The 25,723-nt window shown below is 50.0% G+C and overlaps 10 protein-coding genes across 10 annotated transcripts; 7 read left to right on the forward strand and 3 right to left on the reverse strand.

Moving 5' to 3' along the window:
* Positions 1–781: 781 nt before the first annotated feature.
* Positions 782–2,481, reverse strand: MRS44_013357 (uncharacterized protein; the record flags this gene model as incomplete). The annotated part of the gene is made up of 3 exons (XM_065616833.1): positions 782–1,258; positions 1,639–1,682; positions 2,451–2,481. 3 exons carry the CDS (start codon positions 2,479–2,481, stop codon positions 782–784), a joined length of 552 nt encoding a protein of 183 aa, XP_065472905.1.
* Positions 2,482–2,589: 108 nt separating this feature from the next.
* MRS44_013358 (uncharacterized protein) lies at positions 2,590–4,992 on the forward strand (the record flags this gene model as incomplete). The annotated part of the gene is made up of 3 exons (XM_065616834.1): positions 2,590–3,486; positions 3,537–4,223; positions 4,279–4,992. 3 exons carry the CDS (start codon positions 2,590–2,592, stop codon positions 4,990–4,992), a joined length of 2,298 nt encoding a protein of 765 aa, XP_065472906.1.
* Positions 4,993–5,621: 629 nt separating this feature from the next.
* On the forward strand, positions 5,622–6,671 carry MRS44_013359 (uncharacterized protein; the record flags this gene model as incomplete). Its single annotated transcript, XM_065616835.1, has 2 exons — positions 5,622–5,938; positions 6,020–6,671. 2 exons carry the CDS (start codon positions 5,622–5,624, stop codon positions 6,669–6,671), a joined length of 969 nt encoding a protein of 322 aa, XP_065472907.1.
* A 682-nt stretch (positions 6,672–7,353) lies between these two features.
* MRS44_013360 (uncharacterized protein) lies at positions 7,354–8,051 on the forward strand (the record flags this gene model as incomplete). Its single annotated transcript, XM_065616836.1, has 2 exons — positions 7,354–7,361; positions 7,418–8,051. The coding sequence occupies 2 exons, from the start codon at positions 7,354–7,356 to the stop codon at positions 8,049–8,051; spliced, it is 642 nt and encodes a 213-aa protein (XP_065472908.1).
* Positions 8,052–9,163: 1,112 nt separating this feature from the next.
* Positions 9,164–10,667, reverse strand: MRS44_013361 (uncharacterized protein; the record flags this gene model as incomplete). Its single annotated transcript, XM_065616837.1, has 3 exons — positions 9,164–9,404; positions 9,583–10,130; positions 10,179–10,667. 3 exons carry the CDS (start codon positions 10,665–10,667, stop codon positions 9,164–9,166), a joined length of 1,278 nt encoding a protein of 425 aa, XP_065472909.1.
* Positions 10,668–11,888: 1,221 nt separating this feature from the next.
* MRS44_013362 (uncharacterized protein) lies at positions 11,889–14,483 on the forward strand (the record flags this gene model as incomplete). The annotated part of the gene is made up of 1 exon (XM_065616838.1): positions 11,889–14,483. The coding sequence occupies one exon, from the start codon at positions 11,889–11,891 to the stop codon at positions 14,481–14,483; it is 2,595 nt and encodes an 864-aa protein (XP_065472910.1).
* Positions 14,484–15,053: 570 nt separating this feature from the next.
* On the forward strand, positions 15,054–15,691 carry MRS44_013363 (uncharacterized protein; the record flags this gene model as incomplete). Its single annotated transcript, XM_065616839.1, has 2 exons — positions 15,054–15,140; positions 15,194–15,691. 2 exons carry the CDS (start codon positions 15,054–15,056, stop codon positions 15,689–15,691), a joined length of 585 nt encoding a protein of 194 aa, XP_065472911.1.
* A 310-nt stretch (positions 15,692–16,001) lies between these two features.
* MRS44_013364 (uncharacterized protein) lies at positions 16,002–18,434 on the reverse strand (the record flags this gene model as incomplete). The annotated part of the gene is made up of 1 exon (XM_065616840.1): positions 16,002–18,434. The coding sequence occupies one exon, from the start codon at positions 18,432–18,434 to the stop codon at positions 16,002–16,004; it is 2,433 nt and encodes an 810-aa protein (XP_065472912.1).
* A 1,312-nt stretch (positions 18,435–19,746) lies between these two features.
* MRS44_013365 (uncharacterized protein) lies at positions 19,747–20,343 on the forward strand (the record flags this gene model as incomplete). The annotated part of the gene is made up of 1 exon (XM_065616841.1): positions 19,747–20,343. The coding sequence occupies one exon, from the start codon at positions 19,747–19,749 to the stop codon at positions 20,341–20,343; it is 597 nt and encodes a 198-aa protein (XP_065472913.1).
* Positions 20,344–20,553: 210 nt separating this feature from the next.
* On the forward strand, positions 20,554–23,465 carry MRS44_013366 (uncharacterized protein; the record flags this gene model as incomplete). Its single annotated transcript, XM_065616842.1, has 2 exons — positions 20,554–22,100; positions 22,712–23,465. 2 exons carry the CDS (start codon positions 20,554–20,556, stop codon positions 23,463–23,465), a joined length of 2,301 nt encoding a protein of 766 aa, XP_065472914.1.
* Between the last annotated feature and the right edge of the window lie 2,258 nt (positions 23,466–25,723).

Raw genomic sequence — 25,723 nt, forward strand, 5'->3', positions numbered from 1 at the left:
AGTATTATTGAAAGAACGGAGGGAAGCGAAGCACGGCTTGGAATTTTGTAATGACCGGAATCGCGTTGATTCCACGTGGTCATTCCACATTTTGGTCATTTTGGTCGCGACTCGTGACGCGACACGCGCGCAGGACTCTGGCCCCACTAACTACGCCCTGATAGCGGGGTCCGGCGAACAGCCGAAGCGCCTCGGATTAATACCAATCCGTGGCACCCCATCTCCTGATAAACCTCCGTTACGTACCTCGCCCCACATAATCCCTCCGATAACGAGAGTACGAGCGAGGTACTGAGAATTTGATCTCATAACCTAAACCCCCCCCCCCCCCCAAAAAAACACTCCTAAGAGAGCTCTGGAGCATTTTGATATTAACAATGAGTACTTAATTAATTCCACAAGAGGCAAATACGATCAATATGTATAATAATAATAGCTTCATTAAAAAAAAAGCACGTCCATAAGCTGTGGCCAGATAACTCGTGTAATAGTGCACCTTAGCCGTCACGCCACAGGGCAAAAGATTGGGCCATAATTGCTATTGTTGCAATTACAAAGGTGCTTCAGCTAGCCTATCTCCTGAGTGCGTGCGGACCTCCAATGCGGTCACTCTAAGGGTGTTGGGCCAATTAGAGGTCTCAGTAGGGACGTTACCGTATTCTCAACTAACGTGGGGACCCTAGCTTTGGCCACCACCCCCTCTCTGGCCAGTGGAAATTGCCTCAACACCAAAATGCACACATCACGTAAATCAGCTATTTCTCAACGAAAAATAATACAATCAATTCAGTTGAACCTGGAATACACTCTGCAGTCCCTGCTCTTTCTTTTCTGCTACTTTGATAGAATTCTCTTGTAGTTTGGGCGCCTCACGGTCGCGGTATTCCGTAGGTGCCTTCGCCGCCTCATAATGAGCGTACGCAATTTCCTCGATGCGCGCAAACCTCTCGTTAGGGTCATAATCAACGGCCTTCCTGCCGGTGGGCTTCTGCGACTCCAGCTTGTCCTCTAGGAACTCAATTCTCTGCTTCTGGCTGGCGATAATGCTGTTTAAATGAGTGATCTGCTTGCCGTTCTGGTTAATCAGATGTTGGGCTTCACGCTTGACGCCGCCATCGCTATTCCGGGCCCGATCTAGCCGTCTTTTGACATCCCTCTCGTTCTTCGGCGTATGAAGATTATCACGAACTAGCGACTTCTGCTTTTTTGGTGTTGATGGTATCAAATCCGGCGGGGGAGGGCGCTTAGTATTAACAACCTGCAGACTTGCGTATTGTGATATGCTAAAGTGATATCACACTGTGCTAAAGTGCTAAAGTGATATATATCACCGTGAATATATATCACACTTTTTTTCAGCTAAATGTGATATCACGATAGCTAAAATGCTATCGCCCGTGACTACCCCTGCAGCACCCTTATCTGATAACGCCATCTAATCTTATCTACTTTTGTTGGATCTACTGTAATAAGCTTTTGCAGCACCCCTATTGGCTTGTGTCATCGTGCACAGACCATCGAGGCGCACAACGGGACATTTCCTTCCGCGTTGCCTCTGAACAAAGTCAGTAACCTCGTACGGGACGGTTGAGGATACAGGAGGCATGTGAGACTCCAAGGTCGAAATGGTCTTCTGACCGTGAGAACACTGGCACCGATCGAAAGCTCCTGACGGGAGATATCTAAACGGACCAGTTTCTGTTTGCATTGCCTCCAATCTACGGCAAATCAGCATATGTCGAAGTTCATCGTGTGAGTTTTTGCAAGACGGACCTACCCTATACCTCAGTGCTAGAAAGATACCAGGGTGCTCACGTATTGCCCCATACTTGCGCAAGTACCCCCTAAACAGCACTAGTCGCATTTCATGGCCACGAGGATTCGCTTTTCAACCTCTCCCACGCTGGACATAGTCCTCATGGGAATTGGGAAATGGTCTCATTCAATAAATTACCGTTGAAATTTTGGAAAGCAGTCGTTTATGGGTTGCGGGGAAGCATGAATGCTGCAGTTGCACGATACCTATTCTGACGTGTAAGTCTCGGCGGTTTAGATGTATACACTAACATATCTTAGCACATCCACAGATTCAAGACACCAAATCAAGCTCGATCGCGTCAGGTAGCGTCAGGGGTGGGTTGACGCGTTCACACTCGTTCGACCGAATCGATCGATTGAGATCGAACGTTTGGGCCCGTTCGATTCGACATCGAATCGAACGCCAAGAAATTCGATTCGATATTCGTAAGACTTGGCATCGAATGAATCTATCAATTCGATTCCCGTTCGTAAGATGTCCATTCCTGGTGTTGGAGAAGTGGCATAGATGATAGTGTTGCATAGGCAGCCACAGGAAACGGGTGTCTCACGATTACATGTGAATCGTCAGAACAGTGTTGCAGGTCTGTTGCAGGGTCAGCAGGTCTAGTATCATAGCCTCGCCTCTTTACCTATAAGAAGGAGGAGAGCAAGAACAACCATGATGAGAAAGAGACAGAAGACAATCATTCCGATCCTCTTTAGATTATGAGTTACCTGGTGAGAGCGCCCTGTCCGACAGTCTGCTGCCTCGATTTTCAATATTGAATTATGAGTTCATCTTCAAAAATTATCACTGATGCCCTTACTCGATCACAGACTAGAGCATCACCCGATGATCTGCCCTTCGAATCATCTAGCTTCGACGTCATTTTCCGCACCGCTCATCCAGAGAAGGCCAAACTAGGCCCATCTGGCAAACGAAAGACGTCTGGTCGTGTTATGTATGAATGCCTTCATTGTCCCCCAGATAGTCCATGGTCAAATGGAAAGCGTGGCAATGCTATTTACCACGCGAAAAGGAAGCATGCCTCTATTCTTCAGACGGGGGCCAGTACCGTAGACGAGCACGACTCAGATATTATTACCCGGCCGTCAAAGCAGCCTCGGATGGACAATTTTTTTCAGAGTCGGCCATCAGATACCACTTTACGCCGCGTCTTTAACCGACAGCAATATATAGAATCGATTGTCGGTCTTCTCACACGCCGTCGTTTACCATTCTCCGCGGTGAAATGGGATGAGATGCAGGATATCATATTGGCATGCAATCCGGCTATTGAGGATCTTCTCCTCACGTCCCGCGACGCAGCTATGCGTCATATTACCACTACTTTCGACTTATACCGATCCCAATTGAAAGCAAAGCTTCAGGCGTCCGTATCGAAGATCCATCTCTCGACCGATCTCTGGACATCGCCTCATCGGCATGGCATTTTAGCAGTATGCGCTAGATGGGTTGATAATGGCTATCGACTTCAAAAGGCCCTGCTAGCCATGCCTGAATGTCGATACAGCCACAGTGGCGAGCGCCAAGCAACTCTAATGGCGGAAGCAATCGAAGAATACGGTATTGCGAGGCAAATCGGCTATCATACCGGCGATAATGCTACTTCAAACGATACCTGTTTAAAGCATCTCTCTCAGATGCTACAGGATAAATACGATGTATGTTATTTAGAACGTTGATTAATAGGTAGTTGGTTAACTGAATCTAGATATCTTTCCATCCCAACCAGCGTCGAATCCGATGTATCGCTCATATCATAAATCTCTCCCTTCAAGCCTTTCTCCTTGCGTCCTCGAAAGAAGCTTTACGCGCAGCACTTGCCGCTGCTAGTGACGTAACCGGCGCCGAGATGTACGAACAATTCTACTTTACACTCTATGATGTATCCGCCAATGAGCCAACATCGCGGTCCGAAGCTTCGGGACAGCAAGAACAGTCTTTCAGTAAGACATGGAAGGGAAAGGCTAAAAGGGCCGCTCGGAAGCCCCCCGATTTCAAGGATGACAAATTCAGAGGCTGGCAAACCATCCCGGCGATGCGTAAACTACATAACATTGCGGTCTGGCTTCGAAATTCATCTATCCACAGTGATCTATGGGAGGATCGAGTAAGCTTGCGGCTTGGGATCGATAACGACACCCGATGGAACTCTTGGTATAAGCTGATCGATAATCTTATCCGAAGACAATCACAGATCAAGCAATTCTTGCTTGATTACGATAAGGAGATCAACGATAATATCCTCAACTCATCAGATTGGGATTACCTTGAAAAAACACATAGATTTCTCCACCCATTCGCGTCGGCAACTTTATGGGCTGAGGGTAAGAATTCTACCTTGTCGCAAATATTGACAATTATGGATGGTTTATTACGCCACTATGAAAAGAACAAGGTTTGCTGTCACTTGAGAGACTCTAAACCCTAACTTGGCTAATTATCCAATTTAGGCACATTACTCGAAGCCAGAGACGCTTGATCGCCGTATCCTTCATTCAATTGAGATGGGCTGGTTCATTCTCGACAAGTATTATACTATGACCGAAGATGCGCCTGTTTACGCTGCCGCCCTCCTTCTTGATCCTTCAAAGCGAATCAGGTACATTGAGCGCCACTGGCCAGAGGCATGGCACGAGAACGCCATTGCTGGTGTCCGTACAATTTGGGAAGAAGAGTACAAAACTCAGCCTGAGACTGGACCTGCAGAGTCGGTTGATGAGGTATCTGCTTCGCAAAAGTGGCAGCCGAACGAGTGGGACGCTTTACTTGAAGAGTTGGAAGTCACCGAGGATCGGGGTGATAGTATGGACGATCTTGAAGACTTTATCAAGGCAACACCCATCAAAATAAGTGGATCACCACTTCAATGGTGGTGTCATAAGGATCAGCGGAAGACTTATCCTCAGCTAAGTCGAATGGCTATTGATATCCTCTCAATCGCGCCTGAATCAGCTGATCCGGAATCTGCTTTCTCTGGTGGTCGACGTACTCTCTCCTGGGATAGAGAACGAATGACCTGCGAGAATCTTGAGAAGGTTGAGTGTATAGGTAACTGGCTGCGTGAAGGCCATATCCAGAAGACTGTTCATGGTGGTATGGGTGTAATTACTGATACGGGTTTTGACAGTGGCGGCGATGAAGACTCTGATGTTAATTTTGATTGATTTGCGGATGTCTGACAGCATAGGTGGTAAAGTACTATAGTGATACCAATTGTTCTAAAGTGCTATAGTGATACCAATTGTTCTAAAGTGCTATAGTGATATCAATCGTGCTAGAGTGCCATAGTGATATCAATCGTGCTAAAGTGCTAGGGTGATATCAATCGTGCTAGAGTGCTATAGTGATATCAATCGTGCTAAAGTGCTATAGTGATATCAATCGTGCTAAAGTGCTAGGGTGATATTCTAGCACACTTTTTGCGAATATGTGAATATGAATATGAATATCACTTTAGCACGTTATATCACAATACGCAAGTCTGTGTCTGTACATCAACAAACGCCTCGATCATTCAAAATGGCAATTCGAGTCGCACAGTCGGGATCTGTGCAGTGCACAGTAACGATAACCTTTGGACAAGGAGACGAGATGAGAGAGATCAAGCTGCATAACATCTACAACCCCAGCCGAATGGCGGAAAATAGACGGAGCGTACTACCCCAACTGCGAAGGGTGCTCGACTCAGCTCAGCAAGCAGATCAGATACTGATCGGAGGCTTCAACTTACACCACGAGATGTGGGGGCTCCCATATTCCTCGAACAGAGGCGGAGGCAGAAGATCTCGAGATTATGAAAGACTATAACCTCACAAACACTCTGGCACCAGGCACCATCACGTACGAAGAGAGCAACAGGCAGACAACGATCGATCTCTGTCTGGTCACTCTCGGCCTAGTCGATCGGGTCATCAGATGTGAAGTAGACCGTGATCTTGATCACGACTCAGACCACTTGCCGATCGTAACCTTCCTTGATGTGTCAGTCAAACAGCTAAGCAGAGAGCCTAGCAGAAGTTGGAAGTCGATAGATGAAAAGAAATTCAGGTCTGCGGTCCTGAGCAAGCTGCCGCCGCAGCGGAGGCCGAGAACTCGAAACGCACTTGACCGGTATGTGGGAGAAATAGTCGTAGCGCTGAAGAGTGCGATAGAGATAGTAGTACCACGAAGGATATGGTCACCTCAATCCAGACGCGGCTGGGATGAGGAGTGCACACAAGTGCTGACAGAGGCCAAGCGCCTCGGGCGACTCCACAATCTTTACCACACGGAAGAAACATGGGAGGCATACCGAATGGCCAGAAACCACAAGGGCAGGGTAATCAAGAAAGCACTGAGAAGAGCGCACCGAGAAAAGGTAGAGAGAGCTTCAGAGTCACCAGAGGCTCTCTGGAAAATGGCGAAATGGGCTAGAAACAGGACCATTCAGGCACCAGAGATAACACCTATACTGGAGCACCCAGACACCTCTCAGATGGTCTCAGATCCAGCGGAAAAAGCAGAGATCTTCAAGAGCGCATTCTTTCCCTCCCCACCGGAGGCAGAGATTGGCGACATCGAAGACGCGACTTACCCAGACCGAATAACGATGCCGCCCATCACAGAACAAGGAGTGGAGAGAGCCATACAAGAAGCCTCGCCGCTCAAGGCCCCAGGCCCTGATGGCATCCCGAACAAAGCACTGCAGCTAGCAGCGACATGGATCAAGCCTCACCTGTCGGCAATCTTCAATCAGAGCCTCAACCTCGGCTACTGTCCGCAGCACTTCAGGGAATCGACAACAGTTGTACTGAGAGGGTCACCGATCCGAGATGCAACTGCGGCGAAGGACGGCAGACAGTAGCCCACATCCTGTTTCAATGCAGGAAGCACACCGCACTTCGAAACTAGGAACTAGGCCAATTTGCAGGACGTCAAAATCTACGGACACTACTGAGCGAGCGCAAAGTAGCAGCAAAGGTCGTCAGGTTCATGGAACAAACCCAGATCCTTGGGCAATTCAGGATCAGTCCGTAACCATACGAGGCCGAGCGCTGGGGGGAGACTGTAGGTAGAAGGACCCATACACGGGGCGCATGGTTCGCCTTACAAGAGCCTAAAAGCATGTATACATCAGTATTTCGAACCGCAATCTACAGAGGTTGGCAGGCCAATGTAAATAGAGGTTTAGGAGGAAAAGTGGGAAGTCTGGAGACGGCTGGCCAAACGCCAAATGGCGTTGGCGAAGTGGGGCGTAACGGATGAACATTCGGAGCGCTTCGGCCGTCGGCCAAACCCTGCTTACCGGGCATGGCTGCTGGGAGATGGCGGCTAAAACCGAGTAGGAATAGAACCAGAACCAGAACCAGAACCGTGAACGCGTCCTCATCAATCACTATCGAGCCCGCCTCAACTGGCGAATTTGCATCAGCTACATCGTACCCAGCTGCTGCCTGAGCCCTCAGTTTTTGGTCGTCGATTTCAGGCCCCTCTGACTTTGTTTGTTAATATTAAGATAAACCGCGTCAAGTGTTGAATTATCCACTATGCCTGCGTACGTCGCTGGACGTGTCGCGTTTCCTTCAGCCATCCGACTAACTAGGCTTTCAGTCCAGGCGATCAACACACGACGGTGACGAATCCTTTTGAGGAGCCGCGCCTGCGAGTCGCAGAATGGGCTGCGAAGGAAATCGCCACCATCGCGGCGAAGCTTGACAAGCAACTCGGCCCCGAGTACATTTCTGCGCGTGCAGGTCTCGGCGGGCCCTCGAGCAATCCCGCGCCTCAACGAATCCAGCAACATCCTAGCAGGTCGATTTCTGCTGGACCCGCGAACCGCCCGCCGCAAACGCCGAATCAAGAACACCAGCGTCCTGATCCCTCGAACGGTGGCTCAGCCGGGTTTTCAAACCGTCCCCAGCCTAGGCCCGCTGGTCGAACAACTCCGAACCAGACTGGGAACCCTCAACCACCGCCAAATGTACCTCAGAACATGCCCGAAACTGTAGGGTTCTTTTCTGCGAAGGCCGTAAACCAGTTATCCGAGTCTACGCTGCAAGGCTCGAATAATGCTCGTCTCGCAGTGCCACATGGCCAGCAAGCCTTCAACCCCAAAGCGGAAAGCCCGTCCATCCGGAAGACTCCAGGCATCGACCGCAACTCATCCAAGCCCGTCGCGAAGAACGGTCAGCATCTTGCCCCGGCCAGTAGCCCGGCACGCGCCGCGCCGCATTCCAACGCCTGATAAGGACGGTCTAGAAACCTGCCCCGAAGCCACCTTCTCAGGCAGATATTAGTCCCCCTGACCGTCTCACCATATTGGTCCAAGAGGCGGTTGAGTGCTATTATTATCAAGGCTAGCCTGCGTTTAACTCTCGCGAAGCTAGAGTATTTCTTTGTTAAGAACCCCGAGCCATTAGGACTAATGTCACATCTGACGGGGGATGTTGTGTTGAAATGAGAAGATGCTAATTGCTTGATTCATATCTCAAAGTGAAGTAGGGGAGCCACTATTTATGTACAGGCACGATTTCTTGTAGAATGTTCCTCCTTCTTCCACACCTTGCCACCGACTTGGTCGCCTCACACTTGTGATCTCCAACACTCCCACTCGAGCAAGGCGGTGGGTTCTTAGACTATCTAAGATCTCAGCAGTCTCATTAAAACCTTAAAACACCTTCGTGGGTGAAAGAGGAAAGAGTACTGTTGGACCCGTCAAGGCTCGACACAGTCCTGGGCGCGTGGGGAATATTGTCTTAGATATGACAAGGCTCCCACTGCAGCCCACCTCCGTATCGTCCTCAATGAGCGCTATATGCGCTTCTAATACATTATACTTCCCGGCTTCGGTCCACTGAATACAGCCCCCGAGCCTTCGAGTCGTCTTTTGCCGGATCCATTACGCCGTGTTAGCAGCAGGGCTGCCGTCAGATCAATCAAATCAGATCAGGACCCAAATCTGATCTGAACTGATAATTTGCCCTCTATATCTGATCTGATTGATTGATTGATAGATATCTGATATATCATAGGTCACGTGAAGCTATCCCCATCCTCAGGATCCTGCCCGAGGTTCTAACTGGCCTTGTTGCTCAAGCATAGGCCCCCTAGAGTAACACGCCCTCCCCTGATCCAGTTCTTCAGTAATTGGACCGACTCAATGCTCGATCCAAGCAAGGAATGCCGCTGTGAGGTGACTGTAAGCTTCGCAAGACTGAATGCTCTCTCACAGTCAGTTGCCATGGCCGGAATAGCAAGGACGTCCAATGCAAATCTGCTTAAACGCGGGAAAGCGTTCCTATGATCAATCCACCACTGAATAGGGTCATTCACCTGCTCCGGCTCAAGCCTGTAGTATCATTCAAGCTCACTGCCTGTTGCTGAGAGCTTAGGCTGTCGGCTTTTTACCCACTGCTCAAACCTGCTTTGCTCAGGTCGGGGCGTTAACGAGGGCGTGGCGAAAACACTCTCCTCAGAGGCATCATCGTCGTTTGAGTACCAACGCTCAAAGTAGCCTTTGATGCCATCCTTTGCATCCCGAAGCCATTGTAGCTGCTCCGGGGAGGTCCAGTTAGTGTTGTTGAATTGCGCAGTGATGCTGGGTGTGATTGGTAAAATCAAGGTTGTTATTGTTATTGTCATGGTGAGAGCTCCCTAGGGGTTTATATCCCATGCGATTCCATCTAGGACTTTCAACTTTCAATCTAGGACTTTGTGATGTGACCCTGAAGTGAGGGGGAAGCTCCCAATTATTCCAACAGTTAGTCTCAAGCCACCGGAGGCCAAGGTCCGGATTTAGAACAACAGAGGCCGCAAACAGAGGCGATCGCCCGAGGAGAATGTAGTACTCGTTAAGCTTAATCCAAGCATTATTGATGCTTGCCCTAATACTTGCACGCTCTTGGCCCTCCATACTAGCAATATTGCTCACGGAACGAGCATCGCCCTCTAGGTAGTCCTCTCGAGAATGTGCAGGGAGGGCATCTTCATTAAACTGTGGGCTGGCAAGTGGATGGGCCGGAAGAGCTGTTTCGCGGCGGCGGCGTAACGGCGTGATCTCATACCCCTGAAGTCGTGATGGTAGTCGTGGCTGGCGTGAGGGTCGCTCTCGGGTTTGTCCGACTGCTGATGGTCGCGCAGATGTTGATTTCACACCCGTAGCTGGTTCGGGCTCCTCTCCCTGGATCGTATGCCTTACTTCCGCAGCTAGATGAGCAGTTTCATCCTCGTAGAGAACCCTCCAGTCTTCGAGATGTTCCAGAATAAACTCCATCCCTGTCATGGCCTCCCAGAGCCGGCCGTGACCCCCGCTTGTACCCCATCCCTGTGTTCTCATCGTCATATTATAGATCGGCTCCAAGATATGACTAACTTCCCTGAGGACCTTCCAGTCATCAGAGGTCAGGATGTTAGCTGTAGGAACCCTTCTTGAGGCGTCTGCTTCCAGCCCTAGCTCTTGAATGAAGCTATTGAGCCCAGACTGCTTGATCAAGGCGCGTTCGATCATCATATAGGTCGAATTCCATCTCGTAGCGTTGTTCTGTATGACTTCAAGCTCGGCCGTTGATTCTTCTGCAAGCTTATATATGTCCGCCTCCTCCTGCTCCCTGGCATGTGCTTTGAATGCTTCGGTGCGTTGCGGGGAGGCTCGGATGAACCTGACGATATTATGAAGCTTCCCAACTGGACCCTTAGCTCGCCGGTGTTCGAGGTCTTCTTCAACCCGCTCCAGCATGCCATAAACCTCAGATTGAAGTTCGAAAGGAGCTGCATCATCGCCATAGAGGAAAGCTTGGGCAACAAGGTTTAGAATATGCCCGAAACATCGCATCCTTCGTGCCTCCGTATCCGCTCGAGTCATCGAAGCATCGAGAGTTGTGTAGAGGCTTCGCAAGCAAACATCGTTGCTGGTCGCATTATCACAGATCGAGACCCCAAGCTTCGAATCGATCCCCCAATCACGGACGACATTCCTTATAGTGTATGCGATATTCTCGCCGGCGTGAGACCCGATCTGCCTCCTGAAAGCCAGCAGCCGGCTTTGGTATAAGTTGCTCTGATCAATATAGTGACCAAAGATCGAAATGAATGCTAGTCTGTTTGGAGAGGTCCAGAGATCGAAGCTGATATGTACCTAGGTAATAGCCTTGTCGAGTTCCTCCTTGACGGCCGCTTTCTTTAAAGAGAGTATATCCTCTAGATCTTTCTTAGCTGCAGTTCGACCCCAGGGCACCTGGATATAAAGATCAGGGTCTAGCTGACGGAATAGCTCTTGTAGGTAGGTACTCTCGAAGGTAGTAAAGGGGAGATTAGAATCAACAATATAGCCAACTGAGAGCTCTCTGATCCGTGCCATCTTCGCTCGGGGAAGAACGAAGGAAGAAGGAGCTGGCCGTTTCCTGGATGCGCTTCTTTGAAGATCGAGGACCGACGAATCGTCAGATGAACCCGATTCGAAGGTCTCGGTGATCCTGTGAGCTCTGGAACTGTTAGTAATACCCAGGAAAAGGGAAGGACCGCCAACTTGTAAAGATGGGCTTGTGCTGAAGATGTCGACTGAGCATTGAAAAATCGCGGTGTGTCCTTATCCAGCGTTCGACATAAGTAAAGTAATTGCAAGTAAGTAACCAAGTAAGTAAGTAATAAGTAAGTAAGTAAGCCCGGCAGCCAAGTAAGTAAGTAAAGCCTCCAAGAAGCAAGTAAGTAAGTAAGATCCAAGTAAGTGGGGCAAAACCGCAAGCGCCGTGCGACCAGATGTGAAACGCGGCCCATACGTATAATACGTTGGGGTCATGTATCCGGTTTCACATCCGGCTTGTCGCATCAAGGGCTCCAATCCTAACGACATGAGCTTAAATAGTCATACCTGCACACATGGCTAGTTATTCAATTTCTTTTATTCCCAAGATATTTCTCATCAATTAACTGGTGCCATCTCTGATCCCTGTAGAGCCAATTGTCTGACAGGATTCCCTCCCATAGTTGGTCCTTATCGCGCAACAATCTGCTGCAGCAACGCGACCGTGCAGTGACGCAGCTGATACCCCCGAACCTGGATACCGTATTTCGCTCTATTTTCGAGATGCCTGACAAAGAATCCATTGCGGGAACATCCTCTTCCTCCTCCTTCGAGACGACCCAGTCCGTGGCTGGCAATAGTGCCCTTTCGAACCTTCGGCGCACGAGAAGCGTAGCAAGCCAACTGGCGACCGTTCGGCCTGAGCATCTCGACGTCGCTCAACCTTCTTCACTCCCTTCGCTATACATCGACGGTCTCCGATATGTCCTAGAGGACTGGATACACAAAAAGCGAAGGAGAAGCCTTTCGTGGATCCTTCGGTACGGCAAATACGTCATCAGGCTTAGCGACGACGGTACAGCAGGCGGCCGATACTGGGTTTGTGGTCTATGTGACGCACGGAACCAGGTTAAGATATTGGAGGCTAAGGCAACTACCTCCCCGATCTACCACTTGAACAACGACCATCATATATATAAGGCATCTACTGCACACGACAACGGTCCTGATTCAGAGCCCGAATCGTCGAATAGAACATCTCCGGCTCCGTCATCCTCTGTATCGGTCCTTGATATGCAAAAGCGGGCCGCCAAAAGAAGGCCGCTGATCGTTGAGAGTAGAGCAGACATCTTCAAGCGACTTCTTCTCGGCTGGATTACGGATGCCAATATCCCCCTTCACGGCGTTGAACACAAGCTATTTCGACAGCTTCTTGCCTTCCTAGATGACGAGTTTGTTATCGAAGTTCTGCCGACGTCGGGAAACACCGTAAGAAGGTGGATCTTACAAGAATTCGAAGAACACAGGAGGATGTTAAAGGATGAGATGAATAAAGCCTTATCCAAGGTTCATACCTCCTTTGACATGTGGACTTCGCCTAATGGTATTGCTATCCTTTCGGTGATAGCATACTATGTTGACATAGCCGGGACACCACAAGTCCGCCTTATCAGCTTAGAGAAGCTCTCTGGCAGTCACGGTGGCGAAAATCAGGCCATCTTGATGGCTAAGGTCATCCAGAAATACGGCTTGGAAAAGAAGATCGGGTTCTTCACAGCAGATAACGCTGACCCATGCGATACTTGTGTCCGGGCTTTGCTTAAGATGTTCCATCCCCGGGCAAGTCCTACTGAGCTTGAAAGCTTGGAAGACGAGCGGCGAATCCGCTGTGTTGGCCATATCCTCAACCTATCGGCAAAGGCCTTCTTAGAGGGCGATTCTAGTGACATATTCGACAGTCACATTGCGGAGAAAGACCAGAAGAAAGAACGCGAATTACTCCGTGAATGGAGAAAAAGAGGCCCTATTGGAAAACTCCATAATCTGGTCCACTGGATCAGAAGAAACCCTCAGCGTAGGGAGCTTTTCCTATCCATCACGAGTGGCAAGATCGACCAATCAATCATGGCCGAATTGGGAGTATGGTTTGTCGACGACACTCTCAAAGGCTTGATGGTCAAGGCAGATAATGATACGCGATGGAATTCTGTCTATTTGATGGTCCATCGTGCGCTCAGACTTCGGGGCATTATCGATGTCTTTTGCAAGCTTAGTCTTCTTGACCCCAAGGAAGAAAAAAGGGTCTCCGCCGAGGACGTTCTCAGCTGCGAAGACTGGGTAGTACTCGCCGAGATCATCGAAATCCTACAGCCTTACCTCACGTATACCAAGCACTTTGAGGGTCGCACTCCTAGATTTGCAGAGGTACTTCCCACCATGTATCTCTTGAAGGACCATCTATCTGAAATGCGACAGCGGTATTCTTCCAACCTTATCCCTGCGCCGTATCGGGCGCCGAGGATCACTCTCGAAGAGCCAGTACTTGATTGTATCATAGTTGCTGCGCCTACTGATGGCAGAGAGAGAGAGCAACAGGGAGGGCTGCAACGGGACACTGGCGTATCTACCCGGGGCAGATATTCAACCATGGAATCGACTACCAGCGGAGAACCGAGTTCTCCACTATACCAAGCAGAGATCTCGGTACAATTCGAAGACAACGACCCAGATCCTGAGCCCTTCGAGTTGTCCGACGATGGGCTACATTTCATACAACACTCGATCAAGTATGCAATGTCAAAGCTCGACAAATACCGGAATTTGATGGAGCGGAGCGTTGTTTACTGGGCAGCTATGATATTACACCCAGGATACGGCATTGGGTTCCTGCAGCTTAGGCTACCGAACCAAGTAGACTCGATCCTTCGGGACTTCAGAGATTACTTTGATAGGCACTATGCTCAAGGTAATCAGGCACCAGTGTCTCCAGACTCCCCTCCGGCATTTCATGGATCAAAGTTATTGTTGCGCACTGCAAATTTCCCCAAGAAGGCCAGGAAAGAAGCTCCGGATGAGATCAACCTATACCTACAAATGGTTCCAGAGGAAGACTTCAAAGAAGAGCAATTGCTCCAATGGTGGCTTGGCCGCAAGACTCAGTTCCCACGGTTATTCAATATGGCGATGGACTTACTTTCTATCTCAGCCATGTCCAGCGAGAATGAACGTGTTTTCAGTGCCGCAAAGCTCACCATATCTTCACAAAGGAACGCCCTGCACTGGGTAACTGTGGAGGCATTGCAATGCCTCAGAAACTGGGCTCGCACTGGTGCGATTTCCTGGGCAAAACCAAGGGGGCATCAGGACACGATGCTGTAAGATTGTTGAGACCGTATGACTAAGATGGTCCGATGTGCTGATGGCTGGGATGTGGATACTATGTAAGGAGCTGTGCTCCTCTCCGACACATGTGTAACTTAGACCTTTTAACATAACCTGCAACCTTTTCACTTTATCAAAGATGATTGGCTATTGTATATGGATCCACTTTACTTGCAAGTAAGTAAGTAAAGTAAGTAAGTAGTTCGGAGTGACAAGTAAGTATGGATATCGTTAGTAAGTAAGTAAGCCTGAAAAATTTACTTACTTTACTTATGTAGAACGCTGCATTCAGCTACAGTTGCCGGGGTTACCAACGACAACAGTTGGCAATTTTGCGGGGCAGAAGTCTGAGATGAGGAGCCACATGGACTGCAACGAAATCTTTATCCAGACTTTCAGGCATAACTAAGTAAATAGCCCACGTTAACTAGGTTACTTTGTTTATTCATCATCTATTCGTTTATTTACTTCCGTCTGGCTAGCAGGTTCAGCGGACGACTCACGTCAGCAGCGACATCTTCCAGAACCCGCTCAGTAACTACCGGTACTCCGCATTCGCCATTCACAATGTACGGACTGTGGCCCTATGACCTCGCGGATTGCGAGAGCGAGCACGCTCCTACCCAGTGGAATGCATTCAAGATCCCACAAACAGTAGGCTACATCTGCGTCTTAGAGTGTTTGACCTTCTTTGCTGAGTAAAGCAGCTTCTCGAACAGCCACAGGCAACTCAGTCATCAGGACTCCTGGCGCTGCCGAATGAGCTGCTGCTTCAAATCTTTATGCATGCTGGCTCGGTCGACCAACTCTTCCTGGCACTCACGTGCAAGCGGCTGCTTAATATTTCCTCGATGACAGTCACAATGATCCCCTGCACATCCAAGCATCGTGCTTCTCGCCTGAATTGCTCTGCAATGCTCGCACTCCTACATGCCGTACGACCATTAGACGCTCGCGGTCGCTTCAAGAAATCTTTGGCGCCATGCTGCGATTGTTATCGGTATCGGCCCAAGCGGAAGAGCTACTGGAAAGGTGTGGAAAAGCGTTACCGTAGGGAGTCCGCTTCTGGAATTCTGGTAGGTCACGACTCGATTGTCGACTCATGGAGCAAAAAGCACTCGTCCTCATACCAGTGTCCGGAATGCTGGTGCGAAGAACGTATAAACAAGTACGGGCATCTGATCGATCGTGAGGATATACGCTAGAACAGTACGAGACACAAGCGGAGTGCGCGTTCACTTTTGCTGGTCAATCCGGCAATGTTATAATGGATTTATCGCATTACCGAAACCATCTTGCGTAGGAAAATCGATCGTGAAAGTCTGATGTAATGTAGGGCAGAACAATCATTGTCGACAAGGAAGGTGAGAAGAGCAAGCATTATTCGCACGTAATATTCCAGAGGAAGATGTGTGCAAAGGGTGATTGATGGTAAAGTTGATTAGTACGTTACTGTACGGTGCTGTAATTACCCGATAGACTGAAAATGATGCGTTTCGGCTGTTCTCAGATTTGCTAACAAGGAGTGCTCGTAACTTGTATTCCATAGCGAGTATTCCACTCTAAGAACGCCGTCTTTGCCAACCAAATATCCTCTGAAAAGCTTTGATGTGACCGACTTCGCTTGCTTGAATCATCAGTCACCTTCTTGACATCCATCGCCTCCGACTTCCACGCTCGCTTGTTCGGCACCAACTGCGCCAACGGACGCCGAGGCGGCTCGAGTAGCAAAGCCCGTTCAAAGTCGATCATCATAACCCCGTTGGTCTCAGGATTGAATAACATGTTTGCAAGTCGCACATCTTTGTGGATCACGCCCTCTCGATGCATGGCTCTCAAGGACCGACTGGCCTCGTTTTCGAGTGATCTGTTTATGTCGCTAATTTTCTGTGCTTTGTCGATGCTGCACCCTCCCCAGGACAAAAATGTCATGTGCACCACGTAGACCCGATGGTCATAGTAGTAAATCTTGTTCATCGATCGGAGGTCAATGGCACCCAGGAAGACAGGCACGTAGACGCCTTGGATAGACTTGAGACGCTCGTAAACAGCAGCCTCGTGCTCGAGATCTTTGATGAAAGCCCGCACCGTGCCCTTGCTGACAAAGGTGTAGCCATGCGCAAGTAGGGTCACTTGGAAGAGCACACCCCGCGCACCACCCTCCCCCAATGGCCTGATCCCGTCATCAAGAGACTGTTCCAGCTGCTTCCAGAGTAGGCGAAGCCATTCCTCATGGTTGACAGGATGACGTGCGCGGGCGGGAGCACAGCTCTTGCAGTGAAGTGCCACGTTCGGGCACTTTGGGTCGAGAAAACCTCCCTTAACCATCCCGAGAAGGCATTTCTGCGTACAGTACTGCCGACCCTGCTCACCGCCCCCTCCGCGCGGCCGGTGCGCCAGTCGCTGGCTTCGCCTAGTTCCTTGTCTTGTATTTCGTCCGGTTGGCGTAGGCGTGTCCGGTGGCTTGGGCGCCGACTCGTCATCAGATGGTTCCCGCCTGTCGTCCTTCCTCAACGACCCCTCACCAATCTGGCTCTTAGCGGTTCGACGTTTCCTTCTGCGGGGCAAGGCCGGCGACCGATCGACGCCCTTGTAGGTGGTAGGTTCATGACCAGGTGAGTAGTCCGATGACGCCGATCGTTCATTTTCTGGAATAGAGCGTAATGTCGATTCGAAGTCCTCGGCCCATGTCTTCAAGTTCTTCATAGCTTTTTGACGTTCTTCCTGCCCATTCTCCCGTCGTTCTCCTGGCGAACCAAGAGCCATGAGGGTGAACGCAAGATATTGACCGACAGCCGTACAGATATGGAGGTTGTTTGGATGAGCTGACACCTCCGGACCAGGCTCCGCTAGATGATAGTACAGCGTCTCAGGTTCGTCCCAGTCAATCTTGAGAAACACGATGGCCTCGCCAGTAGTCAAAAGCCCATATTCAAGTCCACTTTCAATCATGTAATGGTATGTCTGCGTGATGGCAGATGCCGTCAGCTTCTCTGCGTGGTACTGGAAACGCGCGTCAGGGTCTACAGAAGTAGGGATCGTCTTTCGGTTCACAACTTCCTTGTGGATGTCCATGGCGCGGAGACCGAGACGAAGATGCGGAGCGGTCAACTTGTGAGGCGGCTTATACTCGGAAACGTAAACCATGGTGCGCCGGGAAGACAGGGTATTGTCGGATCGATAGACGCAGATTTGATCCGGTCGCAGCTGGTTGAGGTCTCTTCGATGGTCCGGCGTCCGCGGTGGTGTCGCTGGGGTCTCCCTGTCCACGACTTCCTCGGCGACGTCGCTGAGGGCATGGGGATGGTTCTCAAAGACAACACCATCTCCGATCTGAAAGGCCGTTCTGACCTCTTCCACCAGTTTGAGCTGTTGTATGATGGCTCTGACCGGATCCTCCACGCTATTATGCAGGAAATATTCGAGCGTCTTCTCATCTGCTATCGGCCGTTGAGAGATCCTGTTTCCCAAGCCGGCCAGGAAAGTTCGGTTCTCGAAAACGCGGCGGTCGGTAGGAAATGAATCGTAGAGTGTACCGAAGGTGAGCTTCTGTTGATCAAGGAAATCGGGCCATGGCCTCAGATTTTTGGGACACCACTTGTCACGCGGATTTGTGATGGAGCCCCTCGAGGTCAGTTTTGGATCTGTTTCGATGGCAAATCGGGAGAAAACGGAGGTATGGCAGGCTGCGATGTACTCCTCAAGTGTCGTCAGTTGTGTTTGTTCCTCTAACACTTCGGCACGTTGTCGCTCCTCTTGTCGTTCTCTCTCCGCCTCCTCGGCGCGTTGCTGTTCCCTCTCGGCGCGTTGCTGTTCCCTCTCGGCGCGTTGTCGCTCCTCTCGTCGTTCTCTCTCCGCTTCCTCAGCGCGATGCTGTTCCCTTTCGGCGCGTTCCTCAGCTTCTCGTAGGAGTCTTGTCAACTCTTCTACACTCCTTGATCCATCCATGATGCGTGGGATCGATGTCGTGGCGAGGATCGATTTCGAAGAGTGGGTATTTGCATCGCAGACATGTTTTGAAGCTGGGCCTAATTAAAGTGGAGCCCTATTACGTTGCGAGGGGTTACCCGAGTGCTAGCGCAGCCACCGCGGACCTCCGTCGTCTCCGAGACTGCAATTTATCACCGAACTTGATGCATCACTTTGTCAATACAACATGCACCCGTCCGTTTGACATTGACGATACTGGATCAACACTGTGCAAACAGAAAAAGGAGGCCGTTGTAGCCTCCTAGACGGGCCCTCAGGAGCTCTACTAACATTGTCGGATGCATGCATGGCAGAACAGCAAGCTTGAGCACAGACTTCCCAGAGTCTCCCCTTGGGCAAACGGCCTCACAAACAAGACCATACCCTCTCGTATGCCGACCAGGCGGTGGTTTACTATTACATGAGTTGCAGTTTAGATTCGATTCATACCCGTTACGATATGCCTGCCCCACCAATCAGGATAGATCGAAGTGGGGCGCCGCGGATTAGTATTCATCCGAGGTGCTTCGGCTGATCCCGGTTCTCCTTCCAGACATTCTCGTGGTTCTTCGCCTTGCTCAACCAGCCGGCTGGCCTTCACACGTTCGTTTTTGTCTCTACTCTACCTACTGCACACAGATTCATCCGCCAATTATCTAACTAACCAATCAATCAAATTCGTCTGCACCGCCCGAGAAACATGAACGATGAGACCAGTCGGCGCACTCGCCATTTGCCGAAACGCGCTCGTGGTTCACGTGCGTCGTGGACGCGTCAAGGCCCCCAACGCTCGCGATCGCCACCGGCGAAAAGGAGAAAACGCTATCACTCGCAAGATGGATCGTCTGCACTAGAAGAAGCAACAGCATCTGCCTCCATTCCTACGCAAAAAACGTCCCCATTTGACTACAAAGGGGAGCCTCGGTCTGAAGAACAGTTCACAGCAGTGTGTGCAATAACCAACTTATTTGATTTGCTTGGTTGTGGTTGCTTGATTACGTAACAACCAACCACAAGTAAGACCTCCTCCGACCAACCACAAGCAAGCCTTTTTGGCTTACTCGAGTTAACCTGAAGTTACTCGACTAAGTTACCGGATTGGGAAAGTGGCCAAGAAAGTCTAACCTTAATAGGGCAGGCTGGGACGGCAGCGTGCCCTGATTGGCCCAGTCTTTAAATGAAATGGGTGCGCTTATGACGCCCCCGAAGGATCTCCTTTTCTTTCTCCTCAAACCTTTCCGTCAAGCCAAGGCTGCCGATTTGGTCCAATAACTTGAAGAACAAACCAAATATGTCTTCGCGCCCATTCTTTAAGCCTCATGGAAGGCTCGAAAAAACCACCCCTCCTAGGACTCCTTCTGAGTCGCTCGGTCCCGCCCAGTCGAGCACTCCTAGCTCCCCCACCTCAACTCAAACCCACGTGCCCAATGATAAGCCCTCTCCTTCAACGCTTTCTGACGAAAGAGGCGTGCCGGACGCCTCTCAGTGCTCTTTCCCTATCGACTGGGACAAAATCCGCTACAACAGGAAGCCAGTACCATCCATTCGATACCGCCAGCCCCATAAGCGCGCCATCAACTCCAAATCCCAGCCTTCGGCAATCTACAGGCACGGCGCACAACTTACCACAGACGGGAACAATAAGTTTTGGCTCTGCAAGTATTGCCATATTAGTGGCCATCACGATGCTGCGCTGTTTGCTAGTGAGAGCACGACCAGTATCATTTACCACCTTAAACAGCAGCACAGACTGGAAGAATTCGGTTACAAAGCAACTGGATCCGATCCTTTCAGCATAGCGAAGAGGACAACAAGTCTCACGCCATACCTCGGAAGCCGGCGCGCGGTGTTCAACGACCTGAAATTCAAGGACGATTTTGCTGACTAGGTGATTGACCTTGACCTCACATTTCGTCAAGCGACTCATCAGCGCACGAATGAGATTTTTATCAATTATCTGGAGGATATTAACAAGATCCTTCCCAGAAGCCCGTTTACTCTTAGCAGTTGGGTCAAAGAGAAGTGGGTTGGCGATGGTGGGAGACGCGTTTGGCTAAGGGCAAAGCTCCATTCCGCCAAAAGCAAGGTCCATATCTCGATGGATGCATGGACATCTAAAGAAGGGACAAACTATCTTGCCGTTGTCGCTCACTTCCTGGATGAGCGCCACAAGTTACAAACAGCTCTTCTAGACCTCCCACCTCTAAAGGGTCCTCATTCCGGTGAGAACATTGCCAAAGTGTTGTCGACCGTCATCGACTTTTACGACGTATCGCCAATCATTGGCTTCTTCATGATGGACAACGCTACAAGCAACGACGTATGCATTCAGGAGCTAGCAGAACAGTACCCTACAATCCGACGCGAAAATCGCCTTCGGTGCGTCGGGCATATGCTGAACCTCATCGTCAAAGCTCTACTCTTTGGGCAGGGCGTTAGCAAGCTGGAGAAACAGCTCGGCGCTGCATCTGATGACGAGCGGTTTGAGATATGGAGGAAGCAAAACTGTATTGGCAAGCTCCACAACTTCTGCGTGTGGATCAACAGAAGCGACCAGCGACGGGAGCGGCTGAAACAGTACATCCTGCGGGCTTACGACGAAGGCAGTATCGAACACCTCTACACCAGGGTCCTGGTCGATGGTGGTATCAGCTGGAACTCTGTATATTCCATGATTGAAAGAGCTCTGAAACTCCGCCACGCCATTGATCTATTCTTTCTCAACTATCGCCACGTCGGCGCCGAAGGATATGATATCTCACAAGATATCCTGACTCCGCAGGATTGGGCCGATCTCGACCACTTCCTCAATATCCTCAAGCCTTTCAAGGATCTAGCAAAACGCATGGAGGGCCGAGCTAACAAAGCTGGCTCGGAAGGATCACATGGCTCACTTCACGAGACTCTCGAGTCGCTGGATGTGCTCTTCAAGAAGCTCCAGGAGGCTGGGAAGTTCGCAGATGATCACCCTGACGTGGTGTCAACATACTATTCCCATGCTATTGATGCTGCTCGTATCAAGCTTGAGGAATATTTTGGCCTCACAGATGCCACTCCTGCACACCGGTGTGCAGTTGCCCTGCATCCGGCCAACAAGTTTACCTATTTCGAGCTTGAATGGAGTCACAATAAGCAATGGATCGGCGGGGCAAAGAGAGTGGTGCAGGAGGTTTTTGCACAATACGAGGCAGCAGCTGCGGAAGTGGACCTAATGGACGGAGCACGACAGGAGGAGGAGCTGGAGGAGCTGGAGGAGGAGGCTATTGCTGACAACAGTGTGACTCTTGATCCACTCCAGCAAGCTCGTAAGCGTCGTCAGAGGCTTGCTGTCACTGCGATGTCAGCTACACGAGGAAAGAAGCGAGCAAAACTGACGTCTGAGCTGGATGAGTTTATGGCGAGGACTAATAAGGCTGATCTGGATGTTGAGGATCCTCTGGAGTGGTGGGTTCGCCATGCATCTGACTACCCTATCCTGTCCAAGATGGCGTTTGACTTGTTCAGTTGTCCAGCAATGAGCGCTGAGTGTGAGCGTGTTTTCTCACAGACAAAGACGGTCATCACGGATGAACGGAACCGGCTCAGTTCGGACACAGTAGCAGCGATCGAATGCCAGAAGCACCTGCTTCGAAGCGGCATGTTGGCGTAGATCTACCACCAGGAGCAGAAAGAGGAAAACGAATATAGATGGTACAGTATTGAGCACTTGCACCTACCGCTCCAAAACAACATGCTCTTTGTAAAGTCTAGGGTGGGGTCATCTGAGTACATGGCTTTACCTCATAAGCAGATGTTTTGTCAGAATTAGGCCTTCTTTTGGGTGCGTAAGCAATTTCTGGCTGAGCAAATGAGGTACTCAGAAGTACCGCTGCTGCCTGGAAGTCTGGGGCGCGAATCCGGGGAAGTGGAGACAGGTTGACAGTGTGAGTCATATGTACTGCCACTGATACGTCATCCAGCAAGTACATCGATATGCACGCTGTCAGTCATAGACAAGCGAGTACACAGTGTTCATGTGTACATATGCTTGACATGTGGAGCCATCTTCTATTTACAAGGGTTATTGTAGGAGAGGAAGCTGCAAGTGCTCAATACTGTAAATAGTCGAGTAATATCAACCAACCAAGTAAAGGATGGCACTCTCGTCGAGTAAACCAAGTCAAGCAAGGGGGTACTGTCAACCAAGTCAAGTAAGGGGTCCGATTTTTGCTTTACTTGGTTGTTGGACACACTGCCCCTATATTCCATGAAAACAGCCCCGAGACTCCTCACAGACGCCCCGGACGACATCTGTCTCGGGACTCATCTGAAGGACAAGACCTTGGGTTATTCAATGCAAAGAAGCGAGGCACTGTCGCTAGTGATGCTATCCAAACCGCAACACCAATCTCTTCGTCACCGAGCGCTCCGGATTCTGCAACCTCGGCACGCACCTCACAACCCCTCATTCTCGCACCACTCGAGACGGTTGAAGCTCCGGATAATGGGGGCGACGTGCTCCTGAGCGTGATTCCCTCACGCTGCAGCAGCATTTCTAGGACGCGCGACGCGTTTCCCGAAAGACAACTCTCGCTAGGAACGCCTCAAGGCCATGGCCTTGAAACGAACTGCTGCGGAACCAGCGATGCCGAGGCCAAAGCATTTGAGGGCACATCTGGATCGTCACCAGGAACCCGGATGACCTCTTCTCCGTCTCTGGGACTAGTAACACGCCACTGTCCCCGTCGTAAAGCCGCACATAGGTTGATACCATACGATAATGACGGTGATAGCGACGCAGACAGTGCATCCCAAGGAAGCGAAGAGGATATTGATCATCCGAATTTGTTGCGTGACGAGGACTACCATCCCTCTCTCGCGGCAGACAAAAGGGGCCAAGATGGCGAAATATCAGACGAGGATGAACAATGCCCACGCAAGCGCCGTAAGGTCTCAAGACCCTCTACCAGTTTGATGCGCCATGAAGCTACAAGGGCTGAGCGCTCTCGCCGGGGCAGAGCATCTTTGTGATCTACCGCCCAGTCAACCAAAGGGGAGAAACGTTGCAAGGCAAGCGGCATCCCTAGCCCAGCATCATCGCAGACAACATCCACCGAAACCGAACTCGGGGCGGTTCTCGCTAAGTTTGAGGAATGGCCGCTCGAGAATGTCTCACTGAAACGCATAACCGAGAACGGCAACACGACTTTTCAGTTGCAGTTTAGCTGGACTCCTTGTACAAAGCACGAGCATGCTAGCCGTGCCGTTCGGAGTTGGGCTGATTCACCTTCGATACGGACGATGGGTAAGCCAAGCGAGCTTCAGTTACGAGAGCTCATTATACCTCTTTAGAGGACGACCTCCTCATAAAGTTGAAGGAAGGAGGGATGCTCGCTTGGCCCGAGGTTCACCGGCGGTTCAGTGAAACATATCCACGGCGGTCCGTCGCGAGCCTACAGGTCCATTATTGTACAAAGCTCAAAAGTCGGGCAAGATCCTAGCGTATTGGTGGCGGAGGATATCAAGTCTGCTCTTGGGCTATCATTTATACCATGGTATTGAGGCCTCGGGCTGGAGACATCAGCTTGTTTAGACGTCAATAATTGTGAAGGAGTGGATAGATTGATATATGTCAGTTATGGTTGGTCAGTACATTCTGCGATGGTTCTCCCTAGTAGTCAATACCTCCGTATCCCCGATTTGATAATAGCGATGTATATTTTGTATCTGAGATTTAGGATCTCTAGACTATGCACGAAGATCAGCCGAGCTAGCTTGCCTTTAGTGTTTGGGAAATATCAAATGATCAAGAAGCTAGTGGCCTTAAATCTCCACAGCAAATATCGAGTTAAGGTATTGCAGTACAGCCGTCATAGTGGTAATAGGGACAACCACCAGCATTAGGAAACTAATAATCTTTTCTTCTAGTCCACTTAAGCTATGCGTTACCTCCAACCGTCCCAGGGTAAAAAAAAAAAAATCACCATGCAGCCATTTCTATTTTCACCCCCTTCCAAGGTGGCAAGGCGATTGCCCCGGACAAAGTCACCGATGTTTCTCTGGACTTGCTTTGAATCGGATGAATCCACTAGACTCACTTTCCAAATGGTTGCAGAAGCCAGGAAGGCTTTTGAAGTCCCGACGACAAGCCCCGTATGGATAGTGATATAGAGCCTGTTGGTCTAGTTGATAGTGTTAATGGAACACTCGCCTAAGTGGTAGCCAGGGGGGTAATACTTGAGTAGAATTAATATTCTCCATTGGAACGTCGATCATCCCAAACGAAATAAACAGAAGCGGGCCCCCGAATTCTCAGGTGTATAAGTTTGATGTTATTTATCGAGCATGCCGGCGCCAAAGATAAAACCCAGGAAGATCAGGGCAGCAGAGAGTGACAGTCGTCCCCCAAAAGCTTCTGTCCAACTGACACGCTTTCACGGCGCTGTGCCGATTGTGCGTCGAGGAGAACTCGGACGATTCTTTCATGTCCGTTCTGTCTCGCTATAGAGACAGCGGTTCGTCCATTAGCATCAATATACGAGGCAGCTGTGTACACTAGGAAATTACATATACGAGATAGCGGCGTACAACAGCTGTGTACACGAGGCAGCTGCCGTACACGAGGGATTGTTCTACTTCATCTTTGCGAAAATGGCAAGAGTTCACTGTTGAACCTTCAGCGCAGCCAATGAAATACACGGTCCCATACATGCGATTTTGGGTTCAGCTAAGAAAACTTTCTGGAGCCTTGCACCTCGAGTCTTGTTCGATGACCTCGAATCGCCCAACTTTATCTAGCCAGCTATCTTTCGATCGGCAAGCATTGTTCCTTGAACTGAAGTATATAGATGAAGTAGGATTCTCTCAGACTTCTCATCCTGAGCCTTGCTCTTAGTCTTGAACCGTCAATTAAGTGCTTCAACCGCAACCACTAAGCAATTGAACTATACCTCTTATCAAGTGGAACCCAGTCACTATCATAAAGGAAATGCCAGTTTATGGCATAACGGCTTAGATTCACTAGTTCGACGAGTTTGTTAACTAATAAGTGCGGAATGCAATATACAGTTCATGTACCGAAAGACATCGAGCCTGTTACCAATGTGCTTCCTGCTGCGGGTGCTGAAGTCGCCGAGACTAGAACCCGCATGTTCTTGTTTCTTGGCATAACCCAGATCTCAAAGGATGTTGAGAACTCGACGGCGGCTTCGCAGGTTCTCGAACTCCAGCCATTCGGACCACGGCATGAAGCCGGCCTCACAATTGAACAAGTCCACGATCTCGCCTTG

This window comes from Fusarium solani (genome assembly GCF_023522795.1).
Source record: "Fusarium solani strain SB1 chromosome Unknown bctg00000009, whole genome shotgun sequence".
Lineage (NCBI taxonomy): Eukaryota > Fungi > Ascomycota > Sordariomycetes > Hypocreales > Nectriaceae > Fusarium > Fusarium solani.